The following is a 19,432-nucleotide window of genomic DNA, read 5'->3' on the forward strand; positions in this document are numbered from 1 at the left end:
TCCCCTTCTCTTCCTTCCTTCCATCTTTCCCAGCATCAGGGTCTTTTCAAATGAGTCAGCTCTTGCATCAGGTGGCCAAAGTATGGGAGTTTCAGCTTCAGCATCAGTCCTTCCAATGAACACTCAAGACTGATTTCCTTTAGGATGAACTGGTTGGATCTCCTTGCAGTCCAAGGGACTCTAGAGTCATCTCCAACATCACAGTTCAGAAGCATCAGTTCTTCGGCGCTCAGCTTTCTTTATAGTCCAACTCTCACATCCATACATGACTACTGGTAAAACCATAGCCTTGACTAGATGGGCCTTTGTTGGCAAAGTAATGTCTCTACTTTTTAACATGCTGTCTAGGTTGGTCATAGCTTTTCTTCCAAGGAGAGTGTCTTTTAATTTCATGGCTGCAGTCATCATCCGCAGTGATTTTGGAGCCCAGAAAAATAAAGTCAGCCACTGTTTCCACTGTTTCCCCATCTATTCGCCATGAAGTGATGAGACTGGATGCCATGATCTTAGTTTTCTGAATGTTGAGCTTTAAGCCAACTTTTTCACTCTCCTCTTTCACTTTCATCAAGAGGCTCTTTAGTTGTTCTTTACTTTCTGCCATAAGGGTGGTGTCCTCTGCATATCTGAGGTTATTGATATTTCTCCTGGCAATCTTGATTCCAGCTTGTGCTTCCTCCAGCCCAGCGTTTCTCATGATGTACTCTGCATATAAGTATGACAGTATACAGCCTTGACATACTTCTTTCCTGATTTGGAACCAGTCTGTTGTTGCATGTCCAGTTCTAACTGTTGCTTCCTGACCTGCATACAGATTTCTTAAGCAAGCAGGTCAGGTGGTCTGGTATTCCCATCTCTTTCAGAATTTTCCACAGTTTATTGTGATCCACACAGTCCAAGGCTTTGGCATAGTCAGTTAAGCAGAAGTAGATGTTTTTCTGGAACTCGCTTGCTTTTTCTATGATCAAGCGGATGTTAACAATTTGATCTCTGGTTCCTCTGCCTTTTCTAAATCCAGCTTGACCATCTGGAAGTTCACGATTCATGTATTGCTGAAGCCTGGCTTGGAGAATTTTGAGCATTACTTTACTAGTGTGTGAGATGAGTGCAGTTGTGTGGTAGTTTGAGCATTCTTTGGCATTGCCTTTCTTTGGAATTGGTATTTGTGCTTAGAAGCAATTATATTTTTTATTTTAATACCCTAAAACAGAAATATGTAACTTTAATTTACTGATTATTCCATATACTGTGAGGAAATATTTTGTTTATTAGTTCCTGCATAATATAGGTAAAATCCAGGTGACTAAGCAAATTTATTCTATGTGTAGATGTGAGATAATGTTCTACTTAGTAAAAGATGCTAATCTTTGCTGTTATATATCCCTTAGGCATCAGAACTTAGTACTTGAGTTGTTCAGATGTTTTTGACTTTTCTTACCATGCGTATAACATTGGTAGTTTTGAAAAGTTTGACTTGGTTCACCACTGTTTTCTTTTGGAGAGTTTTACTTGACCCTAATCTTTGGGATATATTTTATTGTGGTCCAGTTGGTTCTTTGTAATAGTACAGATAGCATTAAAGAAATTACTTGTGAGAAACCTAGACAGCATATTAAAAAGCAGAGACATTACTTTGCTGACAAAGGTCCGTATAGCCAAAGCTGTGGTTTTTCCAGTAATCATGTGTGGATGTGAGTTGGACTATAAAGAAGGCTGAGCGCCAAAGAATTCATGTTGCTTTTGAACTGTCATGTTGGAGAAGACTCTTGAGAGTCCCTTGGACTGCAAGGAGATCCAACCAGTCCATCCTAAAGGAGATCAGCCCTGGGTGTTCATTGGAAGGACTCATGTTGAAGCTGAAGCTCCAGTACTCTGACCAGTTGATATGAAGAGCCATTAGAAAAGACCCTGATACTGGGAACGATTGAAGGCGGGAGGAGAAGACGATAGAGGATGAGATGGCTGGATGGCATCACCGACTCGATGGACATGAGTCTGAGCAAACTCTGGGAAATAGTGAAGGACAGGGAATCCTGGTGTGCTGCAGTCCATGGGGTCACAAAGAATCAGACATGACTAAACAACTGAACAGCAATTTGACTGGAATTTATTCACTTTTAATGTCATTGAAACCATTATATTATATGCAAGTAATTCACTCAACGAATTTGTATTGAGCAGTTATACATAAGGTACTTAGATACTATTTGAAGGATCATTCGCCAATCCTTTAGCAGCTTTTACAGTATAGTAATTTGGCATGTGGAAAAAATTTGGAGTAGGTTATGTTATAAAAAGCTGCAATACCTTAAAGGAATCAAGAAAAGATATTTGGGGGAGGGATGAAGGGGGTCACGTAACTCAGAAAGTAATATTTCATGCTTATTTTTCAAGTTAGTTTTATATTACTCGTAAGGGGCACTTGGTGTTCAGTAGCATATGATTTGACAGATAATAGCATGCATATATGTTGAAACAGTACCCCAAATGTCACAACGAAAGCCATTGCTGTGCCTCTTATTTTTAACTCTGTTTTTCAGCAATGGATCAAGACTCTAGCAAGGCTGCCTGGCCGAAACCAGCAGGTGGATATCAGACAATCACAGGCAGGAGATATGGCAGAAGACATGCATATGTCAGTTTCAAACCATGTATGACCAGGCATGAAAGAAGCTTAGGTCGGGCTGGCGATGACTATGAAGTGTTGGAGCTGGATGATGTTCCAAGAGCCAGTTCCTCAGGTACGCAGCCTGGGGTTATTTAAAAGCTGTTAATAGCAATGTAAACATTGATCTTGTGATGCTTGAAATAGTGAGTGGATTTTACGTGTGTCTTGAGTATAAATGCTGTACATTTCCTATCAAGAATTTCTATTTTAAATTTTCTATAAGCTTAATAGTATATATATAGAAGAAAGTAGAGCATGGCCAGTCGTTAATCTGTAACTGCATTGTCATTGCAGTGATTGCATTGTCGCATCATTTCGCCAGTGGAAATGTTCAAGGAAAAAAATTGTTTTTTTAAATGTGCACTGAGTATATTCTCCCCTGCATATTACGTTTAAATAGCTTTTTTTGTTGTTTGGTTTTATTTGTATTTCTAAATAATTTAACTTGGTTATTTTGATATTTTTAGAATCATTATATAAAATACAAAGGTCAAGTAATAGTTATTTAATTAAAATGCCTTAATTATTCATTACTCAAAAAGTATTTTGCAGGTATCCATGTACTGTGGCTTCCCAGGTGGCTCAGTGGTGAAGAAACCGCCTGCCAATGTGGCGAGGCGGGTTCGATCTCTGGGTCGGGAAGATCTGGAGTAGGAAATGGCAGCCCACTCCAGTATTCTTGCCTGGGAAATCCCATGGACAGAAGAGCCTGGTAGGCTGCAGTCCACGGGGTCGCAAAGAGTTGGTCACACTTAACAACTAAAGAATAACAACGATCCATGTGCTATAACTACACATTTTTGGACTGGAATGTCAGTTTCCTTTTATCCTGAGCAAACTTGATAATTCTAGGGTTGGTTTTTTTCTGTCATTTATGTTCAAGAATATGAATTATTAGCTAAGGTCATTCTGCTAAAGAAGCCTTTTTGTGATATGACAGGACTTAACTTTATTTATAAAATTTTGTTTCAACAGGTCTTGGTGTCTTTATTTTTTCTAGTTATACATTAGTGTAAAAGATAGTTGTGCTGAAAGTAATTTGTAGGGTATATTGCATTTTACTCTTGTCTCATAGTTCTTAGAAACTATGATAAAGAGAATCAATATATTGACTTTTTTGTTGTTTTTCAGTCATAGCTGTAATGTAACTGAAGTTAACTCATTGTAGATATGTTATAACAGTTCATTTTGGGGATAGAAATTTTAATATTATGTATCTAGTGACTGAGATATAATCTTCTGAATTGACATATAACACAGTCTGATTTCTGTTAGATCTGCTGTTCTTATAGCTATTCTAAACACTTTAAAGAAATCTACATGTAATAAAATAATTTTAAGTTTGAATTGCCCATTCCAACAACGGGAAGAGTAGATTGATTACCCTGTGACTTCTCTCAGGTCTTTCATTAGTTTCTCTTTTAAATATCTTGTTTAGAACGTTTTAAGTATTAGGATTTGGGTGAAAAACCTGCAGAAGATGTCCGAGAGAGAGGATATTGAGAGGCTATACAATGGCATAAATGAACTCATAGGGTAACCAGTCTGCCCCTCCCAGTTAAGTTAGGGAGTGTAGAAGCACCAGTCAGAGAAATTCACTCATATTCTCAAATAGGTAATAATTGGTATGGTTTCTAGTTAAAGAGTCATTATTAAATGTTATCTAAATTAACCCCTCTAAATATGTTTTCTTTTGTTCTGTGAAGGTTCCAGTCCACTGGATCAAGTTCATTCTTCTGTACCCAGTGACCCTTTATTTGAAAAAAGTGAAGCAGAAATTCCCATTTGTGATACAGCATTGAACCAAACCATTGCGAGCACTCCATCCTTTGCTGCAGTGCGTCATAGCGAGGAAGGCAGGGAGCCCTTAGGGAGCAGCACAGATCTGCACAGTCACTCTGAGGGAGAGTGTACTCCAGGAGTCTGTAATGCTTCAGGCGTCCAGCATGGAGTTACATTGGCTCATACTGACTCTTACGACCCAGACGGCAGACACGGAGAGGATAATGGCCATCTTCAGCTCTCTGCAGGCGTTGTGGAAGGTGGCAGCTATCAGGCAGCACTGGGTGATACGGTATTTGAGCTGGAAAATGGAGAGGCAGAGGCATACACTGGTCTCTCACCAACAGCTCCCTCTTTCAACTGTGAATTAAGAGATGCGTTTGGAGAGGTAGATTCAGCACCTTTAGTGGAAAGATCTACTTATAATACTGAGTTTGTCAATCAGAACAATCAGGAATTTCAGACGTCCTCTTCTGAAGATGAAGTGGTTAGAAAGAAACAACAAAATAATACTAGCCAGGAGAGACAAAGAGAAAATTCAACTGAAGATTCAGCCTGTGCTCCCAGGCATATTTGCAGTGAACAAAACGCCAGTGATAAGGGCAAAAACCAGGGCAATTCTCTTGAGCAGGTGGTGAGGCCCAAAGTTAGGAAAGTGATAAGTTCAAGCCAGGTGGACCCAGAATCAGGTTTGAATAGGCATGAGGCCAAACAAAAAAGTGTTCAGAGGTGGAGAGAGGCTTTGGAAGTTGAGGAAAATGGCTCAGATGACCTCTTAATAAAATGCGATGAGTATGATGGAGAACATGACTGTATGTTCTTGGATCTGCCTTTCGCAAGAGTCACGCAGAGGGACACAGAGGATCGCCAGCTAGCAGCGGAAGGCGGAGCCCCAGCAAGGCAAGGGGCTGTGGAGAGCACGTTTTGGAATGGCTGTGGGGATTATTACCAACTGTATGACAAAGATGAAGACAGGTGAGTTTTGTGCAGTGCTTTGTGAGATTGTATAGTGAGCAAAGTGGTTTATTTTCTAGTACCACTTACCATTGGAAAAGACCCTGATGCTGGCAGGGATTGGGGGCAGGAGGAGAAGGGGACGACAGAGGATGAGATGGCTGGATGGCATCACCAACTCGATGGACATGAGTCTGAGTGAACTCTGGGAGTTGGTGATGGACAGGGAGGCCTGGCGTGCTGCAATTCATGGGGTCTCAAAGAGTCAGACACGACTGAGCGGCTGAACTGAACTGACTGACCATTTATGTTTGGTGGATGGGCTCTCTGGCATGGTCATGGAATTAGCTATTTTGACTTATCACATATTTTTATTTACCCATTGCTAACCATGCATACTGGTTAGTTTTTCATAGAAACGCTCTCTGAGGTGTTTCAGTAGTTTATGGATCTTAAAAGTTCAGGTAATAACTATTCATTATTAAAAAAGGATAGCGATACTAATTATTTCAATTCGTGGTATTTCAGTTAATACTGATAATATGCAAGGTAAACATTTGTTGTATTTTTAAAAATTTCTTAATGTTAAGCCAGTCTGGATTTAAAATGTGGTTAAGATCAAGGAAATTTTGGTTGATAATATTGTGTTAACTTTGCCAATATTTATTAATATCACCTGTTTATTCTTCCTGTTGCTGTTCCTATCAGTTTATTTTTTATTTATTTTTATTTGGCATTTATTTTTCATTAGTAACTTTATGTGGTACATTTGTTATTTTCCACATTTGTAGATGAAACTGAGACATAAGAGTATTTACTAACTTTCTAAGGTCAGAAAGCTAGTAAAAGGTGGACCTGGAATTTGATTGTCTACTTACTAACTCCAGGCTCTCTGTTCTTCACCACTGTAGTTTACTGTTTTGAAGAGAACATATAACTTTTCTTATAAGAAGCATTCTGATTCCTCTTACATAGATTGCTTTTTTCCCATACTGTAAGACAACAGAAAGAACAGAGAAATGAAGAATTTCTTTGTCCAGCTGCTGACTTTTCAGTACCCCAGAGTCTAGACTTTTATCTATTCTTTTACGCTTGTGGTAACCCTTGGAATGCTCAATTGCAGTGCAATTTCAAGATTTTATCAATTTAAAAAAATAGTTGTTTTTTTTTTTAACTAGAAAGTTCTGCAAAGGAAGAAATTTATCCTTGTGAATATGAATGCATTTTATATATTTTCTTTCACATCATAAAATTAATAAAATTGTCTTGATTTTTGGGGGGGGATGTATAAATTAAGCTTCCATAATAAAGCATATGTAACTTGTAGAAATAGTTGAAATATTTCTACTGTTGTCTTGAAGTTAAGAACTTGTGCCTGACTGACTTCTGCTTTTTCAGTTTAGGTGCAGTCTTTTATCCAAAATCCATAAAGTTGTAAAAACAGAAATTGACCACAAAACCTGACTAGTCTTGATTGCAGATCTAGATCTGAACTAAAATTAGGCCCTTTTTCAAGTATTCATACATTTTACTGCAGAAATATGAAAACATTTGATTTCTGGTGCTGGCTTAGACTCCATTGGTAATGTTAGGTAGTATTTCTAAATCTTGCGGAGGGGAGGTTGAAGTTCTAAATTCTGAAACATACTCAGCCCTAAGGTTTTTGGATTGGATTGTGAACATCTGTTAGACCTTTAGATTACTATTAAAAACAACTTAATAATCCTAGATATCTTATGATTTGAAAGTATAAGGTTGGTGTACTTTTTTTTACCACATTTTTGCTTTTTTGAAGAAAATCATTTAGCTTGACTATGCTTTCTCCACTATAGACACATTAATCAAAAATAAAAACCTCTTTAGTTTGCATTTTGTAGTCAAGCCTAATGTCATCTAATGAAGTTGCTGAAATATTTATGCTATTTGCCAACCACCAGAAAAAGGATAGTTTTGAGTCTGCGAGGTTTTTGTATTTTCTCTGCTTTAAAAAAAAACTTAAAGATGATATACCTGAAGAGTTTTCTCATCATATTAATAGTATAATAGCTACAAGTAGAACTCTTTTATCAAGAAAATAAACTAAAATTTACTGTGACATTTTAAGGTATAGGATTTTTTTGGCCATTTAAAAATACATAGTTTATTCTTTATTAGTAGAAAATATTTTAAAGAATGTATGTTTGCTTCCCTGAAAAATTCTAAATGATCATTTAATCACATGTGAAACATTATACTTTATGGGATAAGCATTGCAGCTGGTAGAGTTGCTCTGAGCTGTTTGACAGGAACTGAACACCACCTTATTAAATTAGAACTGCAAGGGGAATTTTAATAGGCAGTGTATAATTACCAGACTTGGAATTAGACCAAAGAGCTAAGGTTCATACTCGGCTTTTTTGAAACATACCCTGAGAATGTTAATAACTGTTTGAGCACAAGATCTTGAGTTTAAAAGAGCCTTTTGCCCATGGCAGCAGATTTTAACCTTGGGCCTAATTGTTCTGAAAAGAGGTGTGCCATCTCCTGACCACTTCTTACAGTACTTAAGTTTTTTTTCAGAGTTTTTCTGTCCCTAGGCCTTAACTTTGCTTAAAAGGTAAGAAACCTTACCTTATCTAATGTAAACATGTCAGGACAACTTTTTGTTGTTGATGACTTGGGGAGAATGAAAGGAATATTACTTATAGTTGATGTTGATTTATTTAAAAAGAATTTATTGAATTCCTCCTAAAGGTCACATTTTGTTCTAGGTACTCTGTAAATACAAATAATAGTGATCCCTGTTGCCTTGATCTTCATCAGCCTTATGAGAAAGACAGAATATACAGATAGTTACCATGAGGCTAAATTAAGCTCCTTTCCTCTCCTATGTGTTAGTTGAAAGCTGTGAAGAAAGCTCCTCTGATCATACTATCTCGCAACAAGTGAAATATCTATGAACAGCCAAAGCAAAGAACTGTAAGCACATACTCTAATATTTTAGCAAAACTTTTTATCTTGTTTCCAAGTTCATAGTTTAAAAGGAATAAATCAGGGATAAATAACTTTGTTCCTCAGGCATACCTAGAGAGTCATAGATTACAGTATTTTGCCATTAAGGGAAAAGACCAGAAAGTTGTAAAAGGCAGACACAATTCAAGAAGAAACCTAGGGACTTCCCTGGTAGTCCAGTGGTTGCGACTGCACACTGCCAAGGGCCAGGGCTTGATCCCTGGTCGGGAGACTAAGCTCCCACAAGCCCCACGATGAGGCCAAAAAAAGAAAAAACCTAACTATTGGGTTTTATTTATTAAATGAAGCAGACTTAATAGATTTGAACAACTTCTATCGTATCATTTTATCACAACATAGTTCAGTGTTAGTACTAGTAAAAAGCCCCAAACTGCTAAGATTATGTTTAGTATACTATTTTTGAGAATGCCAAGAATTATATAATCAGGTCAGTCACTCAGTCATGTCCGACTCTTTGCCACCCCATGGACTGCAGCCCGCCAGGCCTCCCTGTCCATCATCAACTTCCGGAGTTTATTCAAACTCATGTCCATTGAGTCAGTGATGCCATCCAGCCATCTCATCCTCTCTTGTCCCCTTCTCCTCCTGCTTTCAATCTTTCCCAGCATCAGGGTCATTTCCAATGAGTCAGTTCTTGAATCAGGTGGCCAAAGTATGGGAGCTTCATCTTCAGCATCAGTCCTTCCAATGAATATTCAGGACTGATTTCCTTTAGGATGGACTGGTTGGATCTCCTTGTAGTCCAAGGGACTCTCAAGAGTCTTCTCCAACACCATACTTTTTAATATAATTTCCTTCTCACGTATATTCAATAAAATTTGAAAAGTGTTTTTGATCCACAGCTGGTCAGATAAGAAAACTATCTAAAATTTCATTCTTCCTGAAGCTTATATATAGTTTAATTTTTTGGGGTGATATAAATATATAAATATCAGAGAAGACAGATCAATTCCTTGTGAGATTTAGGGACTCAGAGGTTGATTAGGGCTGATTTTGCTGCTGCTTTCTAACTAGGGTTTGTACATAAAGTATTTTGTCTAGAAACCACATATAATTTTTTTTAATTGGAGGATAATTGCTTTATAATGTGTTGGTTTCTGCTGTACAATAGGTGTGAATCAGCTGTAAGTATACATATATCTACATTTATCTCCTCCCTCTTGAGTCTCCTCCCCACCACCCCCATCCCACCCCTCTAGATGGTCACAGAGCACTGAGCTTGAACTCCCTTTGTTACACAGCACCTGCCCACTAAGTGTCTGTATATTTCAGTGCTACTCTTCTCAATTTGTCCCACTTTCTCCTTTCCTCACTGTGTCCACAAGTCTGTTCTCTGTGCTTGCATCTCTGTTCCAGCCCTGCAAATAGGTTCATCAGTACCATTTTTCTAGATTCCATATATCTGTGATTTTATATTTGCTTTTCTCTTTCTGACTTGCTTCACTGTGCATAATAGGCTCTAGGTTCATCCACGTCAATTCAGCTGACTCAAATTTTTTCCTTTTTATGGGTGAGTAATATTCCACCGTATATACGCACAACTTCTTTATCCATTCACCTCTCGATGGATGACTGGTTGCTTCCGTGTCCTGGCTGCTGTAAACAGTGCTGCCGTGAACGTTGGGGTGCATGTAGCTTTTTTGAATATGATAGAAAAACCATACATGCAAAGTCCATCACGCCAGATGCCAGGCTGGATGAAGCACAAGCTGGAATCAAGATTGCTGGGAGAATTGTCAGTAAGCTCAGAGATGCAGATGACACCACCCTTATGGCAGAAAGCAGAGAGGAACTATAGAGCCTCTTGATGAAGGTAGAAGACGAGAGTGGAAAAGCTGACTTAAAACTCAGCATTCAGAAAACTAAGATCATGACATCTGGTCCCATCACTTCATGGCAAATAGATGGGGAAACAGTGGAAGCAGTGAGAGGCTTTATTTTCTTGGGCTCCAGAATCACTCAGGACAGCGTCTACAGCCATGAAATTCAAAGATGCTCCTTGGAAGAAAAGCTACGACACACCTAGGTGGTGTTTTAAAAAGCAGAGATATTACTTTGCTGACGAAGGTCCATATAGTAGTCAAAAGTTGTGGTTTTTCCATTAATCATGTACGGCTGTGAGAGTTGGACTATAAAGAAGGCTGAGCATGAAAGAATTGATGTTTTCGAACTGTGGTGCTAGAGAAGACTCTTGAGAGTCCCTTGGACTGCAGGGAAATCCAACCAGTCAATCCTAAAGGAAATCAGCCCTCAGTATCCACTGTAAGGACTGATGCTGAAACTGAAGCTCCAGTACTTTGGCCACCTGATGCAAAGAACTGACTCATTGGAAAAGACCGTGATGCTGGAAAAGATTGAGGGCAGGAGGAGAAGGGGGCAACAGAGGGTGAGGTGGTTGGATGGCATCATCAACAATAGACGTGAGTTTGAGGAAACTCTGGGAGGTAGTGAAAGACAGGGAAACCTGGCATGCTGCAGTCCATGGGGTGGCAGAGACTCAGACACGACTGAGCAACTGAACAACGAGCAGCAACGGAAACCACATATAATTTTATTTATATGAAAAACGGTTCTTGGTTCACAATTAAATCTGTAAAGAGCGTAGTATTTGAGTAAGTTACAGTTTTCTGCTTTTGAATATAGTTCTGAATGCTAATGGAAGACAGTACTAGTGAAAGACCATGTGAAACTCACAGTGGTATTTTAGTTTTTACTTTGAGAAATTTAAAGTGTTTAACTCATGTGCTTTTATAATCAACAACAAATGAGTCCTCACTAGTCCAGGATGAATCTGTGTCGTGTTTGTTCTGTTGCTTGTTCTTGAAAAATTATTTTACGATCTTTTTCTTTTAGTTACTTATTGTCATGTCACTTAGTCGATTAACTGTGTCTCTACTTTCCCGGAGATACTGAAATAGTAGAATGTGATCCATCTTGTTTTCCGCTCCTCCGTAAGAATACATATTAGCATACTAACATAATATGTTGGTATTGGTTCCTATTTTAAATTTCTTCCGAAATTTTTTCTTTAGCAGTTGTGCCTGATGCCTTGCTTATTTATTGTCTTTACCCCTACTTTCCTTCAATTTTATAAATCCTGGGGGCAACGTTCATTGATCTTGCTTTCTCTTTTTATTACTTGCCTGTTTATGTTTTCCACTGCTGAGTTTTCAGAATAAATGTTTCACACCCACTGCTTCTTTTATTTGACTATCTACTCTTATTAAATGCCTCAATTTTAATTCCATTTATTATTTCTATATTCTCTAGTTTCCATAGCTAATTGATTTTTTACTCTGTACACATCTTCTGTGACTTCAGTGCTGCCAGTGAGCTGTTTGCTCACACTTTTCTGCTCCACAGTTTCTCTTCCACTGATCTATGTTGGATGCTTCTTTGCTTTGTCTTCTTCGGGGTCTGCAAACTTTTTTTTAAAGATTAAGCAGATAGTAAATATTTTAAGCTCTGTGGACCAAAGGGCAAAATTGAGGATATTATGTGGATACTTACATGAGCGTTTTAAAATGCAAAAAACGCCCTTAGCTTCCATGCCACTGAAAAACAGACGGGTGGGCAGATTCTGCTTTTGCACTGGGGCATAATTTGCTGAGCTCTGGTGTAAAGCTGTCAGGGGACCAGGAGACTGACAATAGTGTCAGTTTGTCTATTCAGTAAGACAGACCAGAAGGTATTGAGTAGATTTCCTTTGGTAGAGAAAGGAGGAAAATGGTGGTGTGCTGGCAGGAAATCCTATTGAAATTTCTAAGCAGGTAGGTTATACAACGAAAGAAGTAACTACCACTTTTATTAAATGTTTGCCATTTTCTGAAAATTGTGCAAAACATTTTATCTGTTTTTCATTTAAACATCACTGTAGACTTGAAAGGGAAACATTAATATCCTCATTTTACAGATGAGGAAAAGTGAACTCAGGGAAGTTCATTCATTGTCCAGGCTTGTACTATAAGTACTGAACAGATCTTAAGCTAACTGTCAGACTTCAAAGCTTGCTCTTGCCATCATCGTATTCCACCGTCAGGGTGAAAAAGGCTGTCATACATCATAGATGGAACTTCACCTGATGTTAAATACAGTATCTTGTTTCTTCAGTAAAGAAATAATCTATGGTAGGTTTTTTGCTTTTCGTAGTAAAAAATCTTAATCATAGTTAAATTTCCTTTGACTAGGTCTCTGAACCAATTTGGATTTTTAGAGATACAAATTAGTAACAGACATTAAATTGGGAAATTTGTCATAGATAATAATGTTCAGAATGAAATATTAATAGGAAATTATTGATATTACTTTTTACCATTTATATCATCCATGTGTATTAATTTCTAGAGAACATACACTAAAGAAGATTGTTAGTCCTTTTTAAATAAACTGATATCACTGAAAATTCACTATTTAAAATCACTTGATAATACAGTCTTAGTTAACTTCTAAGAGCTTACAGATACTTCACAATACAAGCAGATCTCCTTGGATGCTTTTCTGGGAAAAGAAACTGAGTTTGCACTTAAGAAAGATGCCTTTAAATGCAGCACTACAGAAGCAGCTGCATTTCAGTGGTTCAGACTGAATAAGAAGGCTAGTCTATGGATCAGTTGAAAAACAAAAGAAGCAGTGTTGTAGGGGAAGGTCTTGAAGGAATGATCTGGCCCTGAAATGAAAAAAGAAGGTGAGGTGATTGTGAAAACATTCGTGGTGGTGGGAGCAATAGTTGTGATGAAAATTCATATTTGAGGGACAGTATTTGGAATAGAGCGTATTGGAAGGAAAGTGTTGGATGTGAGAATATACTCATAACTGGGATCAGACTGTAGTAAATCATCAGTGCCATTCGAAGTTAAAACTTTTTTTTTTCTACACACTAGTATTTTTTCGAGTGGCTAAAATATATTAAATGGCACAAAGTTTTCTTAATTTTATCATTATATATTTATTTTGATGTGAATTAGAAAAAAAAATAAAGCTGGCACATCACATTTGGAACTTTACGAATATTGCTTAGGAGATAACTAAAATGCATTTAGGTAACAAAAAAAAGTATTGTTTAAAAAATGATTTCTTAATAGTTGCTGATGATACTTTTACCAGGCCCTGTTAGAATGTTTTCTGTATATTAACCCATTTACTCCTCAAATAAACTCAGTGTGATAGTGGATACTATTACTATATTCTTCTGATAGGTGACACAGTGAAGGCACAGAGACGTTAAATAACTTTTCCACAGCTAATAACTGGTGAATTCAAATCCAGGCCAACTGACTCCAGAACCTGTGTTCTCAGCTGCATTACCTTAAGGCACAGTGTTACTGGACAGCTGTAGCAAGAATTGTGAGGGCTGTAGGCAGATGGCTTATGTGTGTGAAATAAGCCTTAGTGGAGAGGAACTGTTGAAGTTCCTATATTGTTTTAATATAAATCTATTATTTATAATATTTTATTATAAAATATAATATTTTTGGAGTAATATTATAAATGTACTGTTTGATGTAAATTAAAGTGTTAGGAATATTCAGAATATGTTTTTTAATTGAGTTGACGGAGTTGGGATTAAATTTAGGGACACTAGCTAGTAAAGTAATGCTTAAAATTCTCCAAGCCAGGCTTCAGCAATACGTGAACCGTGAACTTCCTGATGTTCAAGCTGGTTTTAGAAAAGGCAGAGGAACCAGAGATCAAATTGCCAACATCCTCTGGATCATCTGAAAAAGCAAGAGAGTTCCAGAAAAACATCTATTTCTGCTTTATTGACTATGCCAAATCCTTTGACTGTGTGGATCACAATAAACTGTGGAAAATTCTGGAAGAGATGGGCATATCAGACCACCTGACCTGCCTCTTGAGAAACCTGTATGCAGGTCAGGAAGCAACAGTTAGAACTGGACATGGAACAACAGACTGGTTCCAAATAGGAAAAGGAGTACATCAAGGCTGTATATTGTCACCCTGCTTATTTAACTTATATGCAGAGTACATCATGAGAAACACTGGGCTGGAAGAAGCACAAGCTGGAATCAGATTGCCGGGAGAAATATCAATAACCTCAGATACGCAGATGACACCACCCTTATGGCGAAAGTGAAGAAGAACTAAAGAGCCTCTTGATGAAAGTGAAAGAGGAGAGTGAAAATGTTGGCTTAAAGCTCAACATTCAGAAAACTAAGGTCATGGCATCTGGTCCCATCACTTCATGGGAAATAGATGGGAAGACAGTGGAAACAGTATCAGACTTTATTTTTCTGGGCTCCAAAATCACTGCAGATGGTGACTACAGCCATGAAATTAAGACGCTTACTCCTTGGAAGGAAAGTTATGACCAATGTAGACAGCATATTAAAGAGCAGAGACATTACTTTGCCAACAAAGGTCCGTCTAGTCAAGGCTATGGTTTTTCCAGTGGTCATGTTTGGATGTGAGAGTTGGACTGTGGAGAAAGCTGAGTGCCAAAGAATTGATGCTTTTGCACTGTGGTGTTGGAGAAGACTCTTGAGAGTCCCTTGGACTGCAAGGACATCCAACCAGTCCATCCTAATGGAAGTCAGTCCTGAATATTTGTTGGAAGGACTGATGTTGAAGCTGAAACTCCAATACTTTGGCCACCTCGTGCGAAGAGCTGACTCATTTGAAAAGACCCTGATGCTGGGAAAGATTGAAGGTGGGAGAAGGGGGCGACAGAGGATGAGATGGTTGGATGGCATCACCGACTCGATGGACTTGGGTTTGGACAGGGAGGCCTGGCGTGCTGCTTTTCATGGGGTCGCAAAGAGTCGGACATGACTGAGTGACTGAACTGAACTGAGTTAATAATTGTCTTAAGTCTAGGTTTGGAGAAAACACTTGAGCCAGAGATTTTTAGGGGAAATGGAGAAAAGGGAGCTAGGATATAAGAGCCATTGAACAGAAAAAATGGGAAGTAAGAGAGGACTTAAGTGTGGGGAGTTTGTGAAGAGTCAGAGATCTATCCAGCTTAAGGGCAGGATAATACCATTAGCAGATAAAAAATCAAGAAAGGGACTTAGATAGCAGATGAATTTTGTTATAAATGCATAATTTTTAAAAGGAATGTGAAAATCTAAAAAATATTTGGTGGGGAGTTAGTGGTTATGAAAGCTTAGTATGTGGTCAGGGCTGGTGATATATGTTTAAAAAGTTACCTACTTAGAGGTGAGTGTTATATATATTGAGTAACAATGATGTTGGCCAGGTGTCTACAAACTTTCTTAAAGGGTCAGATATTAGTTATTTTAGGTTTTGCTGACTAAGAGGCAAAATCAAATATATAAAACCATTTTTGGCTCACATACCATTAAAAAGTAAAACAGGCAGCAGGGCCAGATTTGGCTAATGAGATGCATAGTTTGCCAGTCCTCAGCATAAGCGTCTTAAATAAATTGATAGTTGATCATAGACATCCTTTTTATACTGAAATTTAGAGGTATTCCATCAGTTATTTCACTAATTGATAAAAGTTCAGAAGTTTCATATGTTATCTTTCTGGACAGGACCTTACTCTGAGAGAAATGTTTAATAATGAAGTTTGCTTTTAAGCAAGTGTGTTAAAAATGGCCACAAACTAATGTAGAAATCTTACCCTGCTTCTTAAACCAAAATTGGAGTTGGTAATTTAGCTATAAATTTGAGAAGCTTCATAGTCAAGGAAAGTTAGTTCAGTAAGCTCCTTTAAAACTATTTCTTTGTTTGATTTTGACACTGATACAAGTCTGAAAATGATTTACTTGATCTTAGGATATTCTTTGGACCAGAGAGGGTTTTACAGAATAGAAGCGGTGTTGGCGCATACCAGTGAAGGCCCACCTTTATTCGCTATGCCAGGGCTTTGTTCTGTCCTTCCCCAGGATATTTGTGACCCGCTGCCCATTGTTTTCTGAAAATTGGAAGTTGATTTTATTTACTTCTGTTAACTTCTCAGAGCTCAGATCAGTGCTTCTCTTTGTTAATTGCATCTTGATCTCTTGGATTCATCTGCCTATAGAAGAAGACAATACCAATTATCACTTCCTTTCAAAAACATAAAGTTTGTTATTTTTTTGTTTTCTTAAAAGTCAGTGCAAAAAAGGTAATCTTTAAGGGAATTCTTGACCAGAATGATTGATATGACTGGAAAGAGCATTTATAATTTATATTCAACACTGTTAAGTAATATTGTAGCTTTTGGTAATATAAGATGTGGCTTCCCTGGGGGCTTGGTGGTAAGCCAAGAATCCGCCTACCAATACAGGAGACACAGGTTCGATCCCTGGGTCAGAGAGATCCCCTGGAGCAGGAAATGGCAACCCACTCCGATATTCTTTCCTGGGAAAACCCACGGACAGAGGAGCCTGGCGGGCCACGTCCATGGGGTTGCAAAAGAGTTGGACACGACTTAGTGACTAAACAACAGCAAATATAAGACAACTAATGCTTCGCAAGTTGTTGAATGTAAACAAACTAACCAGTTAAATACGTATAACTAACAGTTATTTTTCTGAAATTTTTTCGTTAACCTTTTTATCACTTATTTCATTCCTTATCTAAATATTCTGTTGAGGTTTATTTTGTGTTCCTAGTCCTACCAAAGGACTTCAGTAAAGGTTTGTCAGTGCAGTTTTGTATGAATTTGCATCTTTCTCCATTGAACATGGTAATAGTGAAAATTTATTCATAGAGGATATGATATCAGTTGTGAATAGGTAATTACAAAGTTGTTGTGGATAGGTCGAGTGAGTAACAACTCTCATTATATATTCCAGATACCATTTAAATTGTGATTACTGAATAAATTAAAATTTTGTTTAGACTATGTCTAAAATATAAAGAACCTATATCTAAGCACCATGGAATTACTTTAATGAAGAAAAAATAAATTGATAATTTTATAACTTGCCATATAATATATTCATTTGAAAATGTTACATTCTGCTGAATATTTATCTCTATTTTAAAATGTGTTAAAATTGAATCGTCTGCTGATGAAACATACAGAGCATCAGTAGTCCATTCTCGACCATAATGCCCGGTTAACACTCCAAATGATAAACACACTTGTAATGACAGTTTTTTTCTGTTCTAAACTTGTAGTTCAGAATGCAGTGATGGAGAATGGTCTGCTTCTTTGCCTCATCGATTTTCTGGTACAGAAAAAGATCAGTCCTCAAGCGATGAAAGCTGGGAGACTCTGCCAGGGAAAGATGAGAACGAGCCTGAGCTGCAGAGCGACAGCAGTGGTCCCGAAGCAGAGAGCCAGGAGCTGTCTCTTCAGGAAGGGTGTGTGCCAGTAGGATTTGTGATTTTTACGTGTATTGCATGAAGTGTTACGCGTCACATTCAAATGTTGGGTATGCTGTTAATCACATTTGCAAGCCCTATGTAGGACCAGTAGATCCTGCTGAATTTTGTTATGCTTTTGGTTATTTTCCAAAGAACAATTAACTTGAAAATACTGGTAATTACAGTGTCTTCTCTTGAAGTACAGTCTGTGTTTCCATTTTGCTTTATTAAAAGAAACCGTGGGCATTTAAACGATTGTTTTGGTTAAGTCAGGTATGAGTGAGTCAGAGCCACCTGCTCCTCTGGAGATGCTGGCGAGGCGGAAGGGACGGCCGTCGGGGGAGTCAGTGGTTGTTCCTGGGGACACAGGCAGTTGTAAAAGGGGAAGTTTTACTGTTGCTGTCTGATTGCATTGGATGAGATCTCCAGTTAGTGGGTTGATGTTAAATATCTTTGTGTTTTCCTAACTTTAATGGGAATGCTATAGTGCAGAGCTTGTCAAGTTTATACTCTGAAGGGCTAGATAGTGAATATTTTCAGCTTTGTGTGTCAGTCTCTATTGGAGCTGCTCAGTTCTGTCGTTGCAGTGTAAAAGTAGCCTTAGGTAATATGTAAATGAATGGGTGTAGCTGTCTTCCAGTAAACTTGTTTTATGAAAACAGGTGGCAGGCTGGAAATAAGCTGTGGGCCATTGTTTACCAGCTCTAGCTCCACTAGTATTTCCCGGTTAAGAGAGACTCTGGTGTTTAGATTGATTTCGTACATATACAACTCATACACAAAGAATTTTTTTTGTTTTAAATCGCATTAAAGAAACTTTCCCCATTTTGTATTTTATAGGTTTCTGGTAAGAATGTTTGTTGAATTTTAAAGTCTTGTTAGCACCAATGGAAATGACATAATGATTTTTCACTTTTGGCCTAGTAATCGTGAGCAGTTATTCTGTTACTCGATTTCCTAATATTCAACTACCCTTACTTCTTATAATTAACCCAGCATGATCACATAGTCATGGTTTATTGTTGTTTTAATGAGCTGCTAGATTCTTTTTGTCAGCATTTTACATAGGATTTTTATATTAAGAGCTGTGTGAATTTTCCCTATTTGTGTGGTTTTTTTTGGTCTTGATAAGTTTGATACTTGCTTTGCTAAAAGAGTACATAAATATATATATATTTATATACATTGTATCTCCTGCTGTTTAAATAGCTTCTTATTACTTTAAAGGCTGTTGGTATTTGTTTGTGAAACCTTTCGAGCTTGGTATTTTATTTTGAGGGAGTATTTCTTTGATAATTAAAATTTCTTTATGATGATAATTGGTTCTAATTTAGTCTCATGAAATCTATTTTGGTAAATATATTTTCTTAGGAAAAAACTATTTCAACTTGGACAAACATCAAATTTTTACTTTTCAAAAAATATAAATTTCCAGTTTGAGATTAATTCTATAAGAAAATCTAGAAATAAAAAACATTAGAAAATTTGTAAAGAAAGGAATTTACAATTGGTTTTGATAATGGCAGGTTGAGGTGGTGTTTTTTCCCCCTCTTCCTGACTTTATGTTTGATCATCTTTAATTATTACTAGTTAGTTTCAGTTCAGTTGATTTCATTCGCTCAGTCGTGTCGGACTCTTTGCGAGCCCATGGACTGCAGCACGCCAGGCCTCCCTGTCCATCACCAGCTCTTGGAGCTTGCTCAAACTCATGTCCATTGAGTCAGTGATGGCATCCAACCA

The 19,432-nt window shown here is 37.7% G+C and overlaps 1 protein-coding gene across 2 annotated transcripts in view; it reads left to right on the forward strand.

The window, feature by feature from the left end:
* The window catches only part of PJA2 (praja ring finger ubiquitin ligase 2), a 72,468-nt gene that overhangs the window by 21,333 nt on the left and 31,703 nt on the right, over nucleotides 1-19,432 (forward strand). For both annotated transcript variants that reach the window (XM_025292150.3, XM_006067394.4), the window contains exons 3-5: nucleotides 2,538-2,738; nucleotides 4,372-5,422; nucleotides 17,504-17,689. In XM_025292150.3, coding sequence (XP_025147935.2) covers nucleotides 2,538-2,738; nucleotides 4,372-5,422; nucleotides 17,504-17,689 — 1,438 coding nt within the window. The remainder of the gene's footprint in view (nucleotides 1-2,537; nucleotides 2,739-4,371; nucleotides 5,423-17,503; nucleotides 17,690-19,432) is intronic.

This window comes from Bubalus bubalis, chromosome 9 (genome assembly GCF_019923935.1).
Source record: "Bubalus bubalis isolate 160015118507 breed Murrah chromosome 9, NDDB_SH_1, whole genome shotgun sequence".
Lineage (NCBI taxonomy): Eukaryota > Metazoa > Chordata > Mammalia > Artiodactyla > Bovidae > Bubalus > Bubalus bubalis.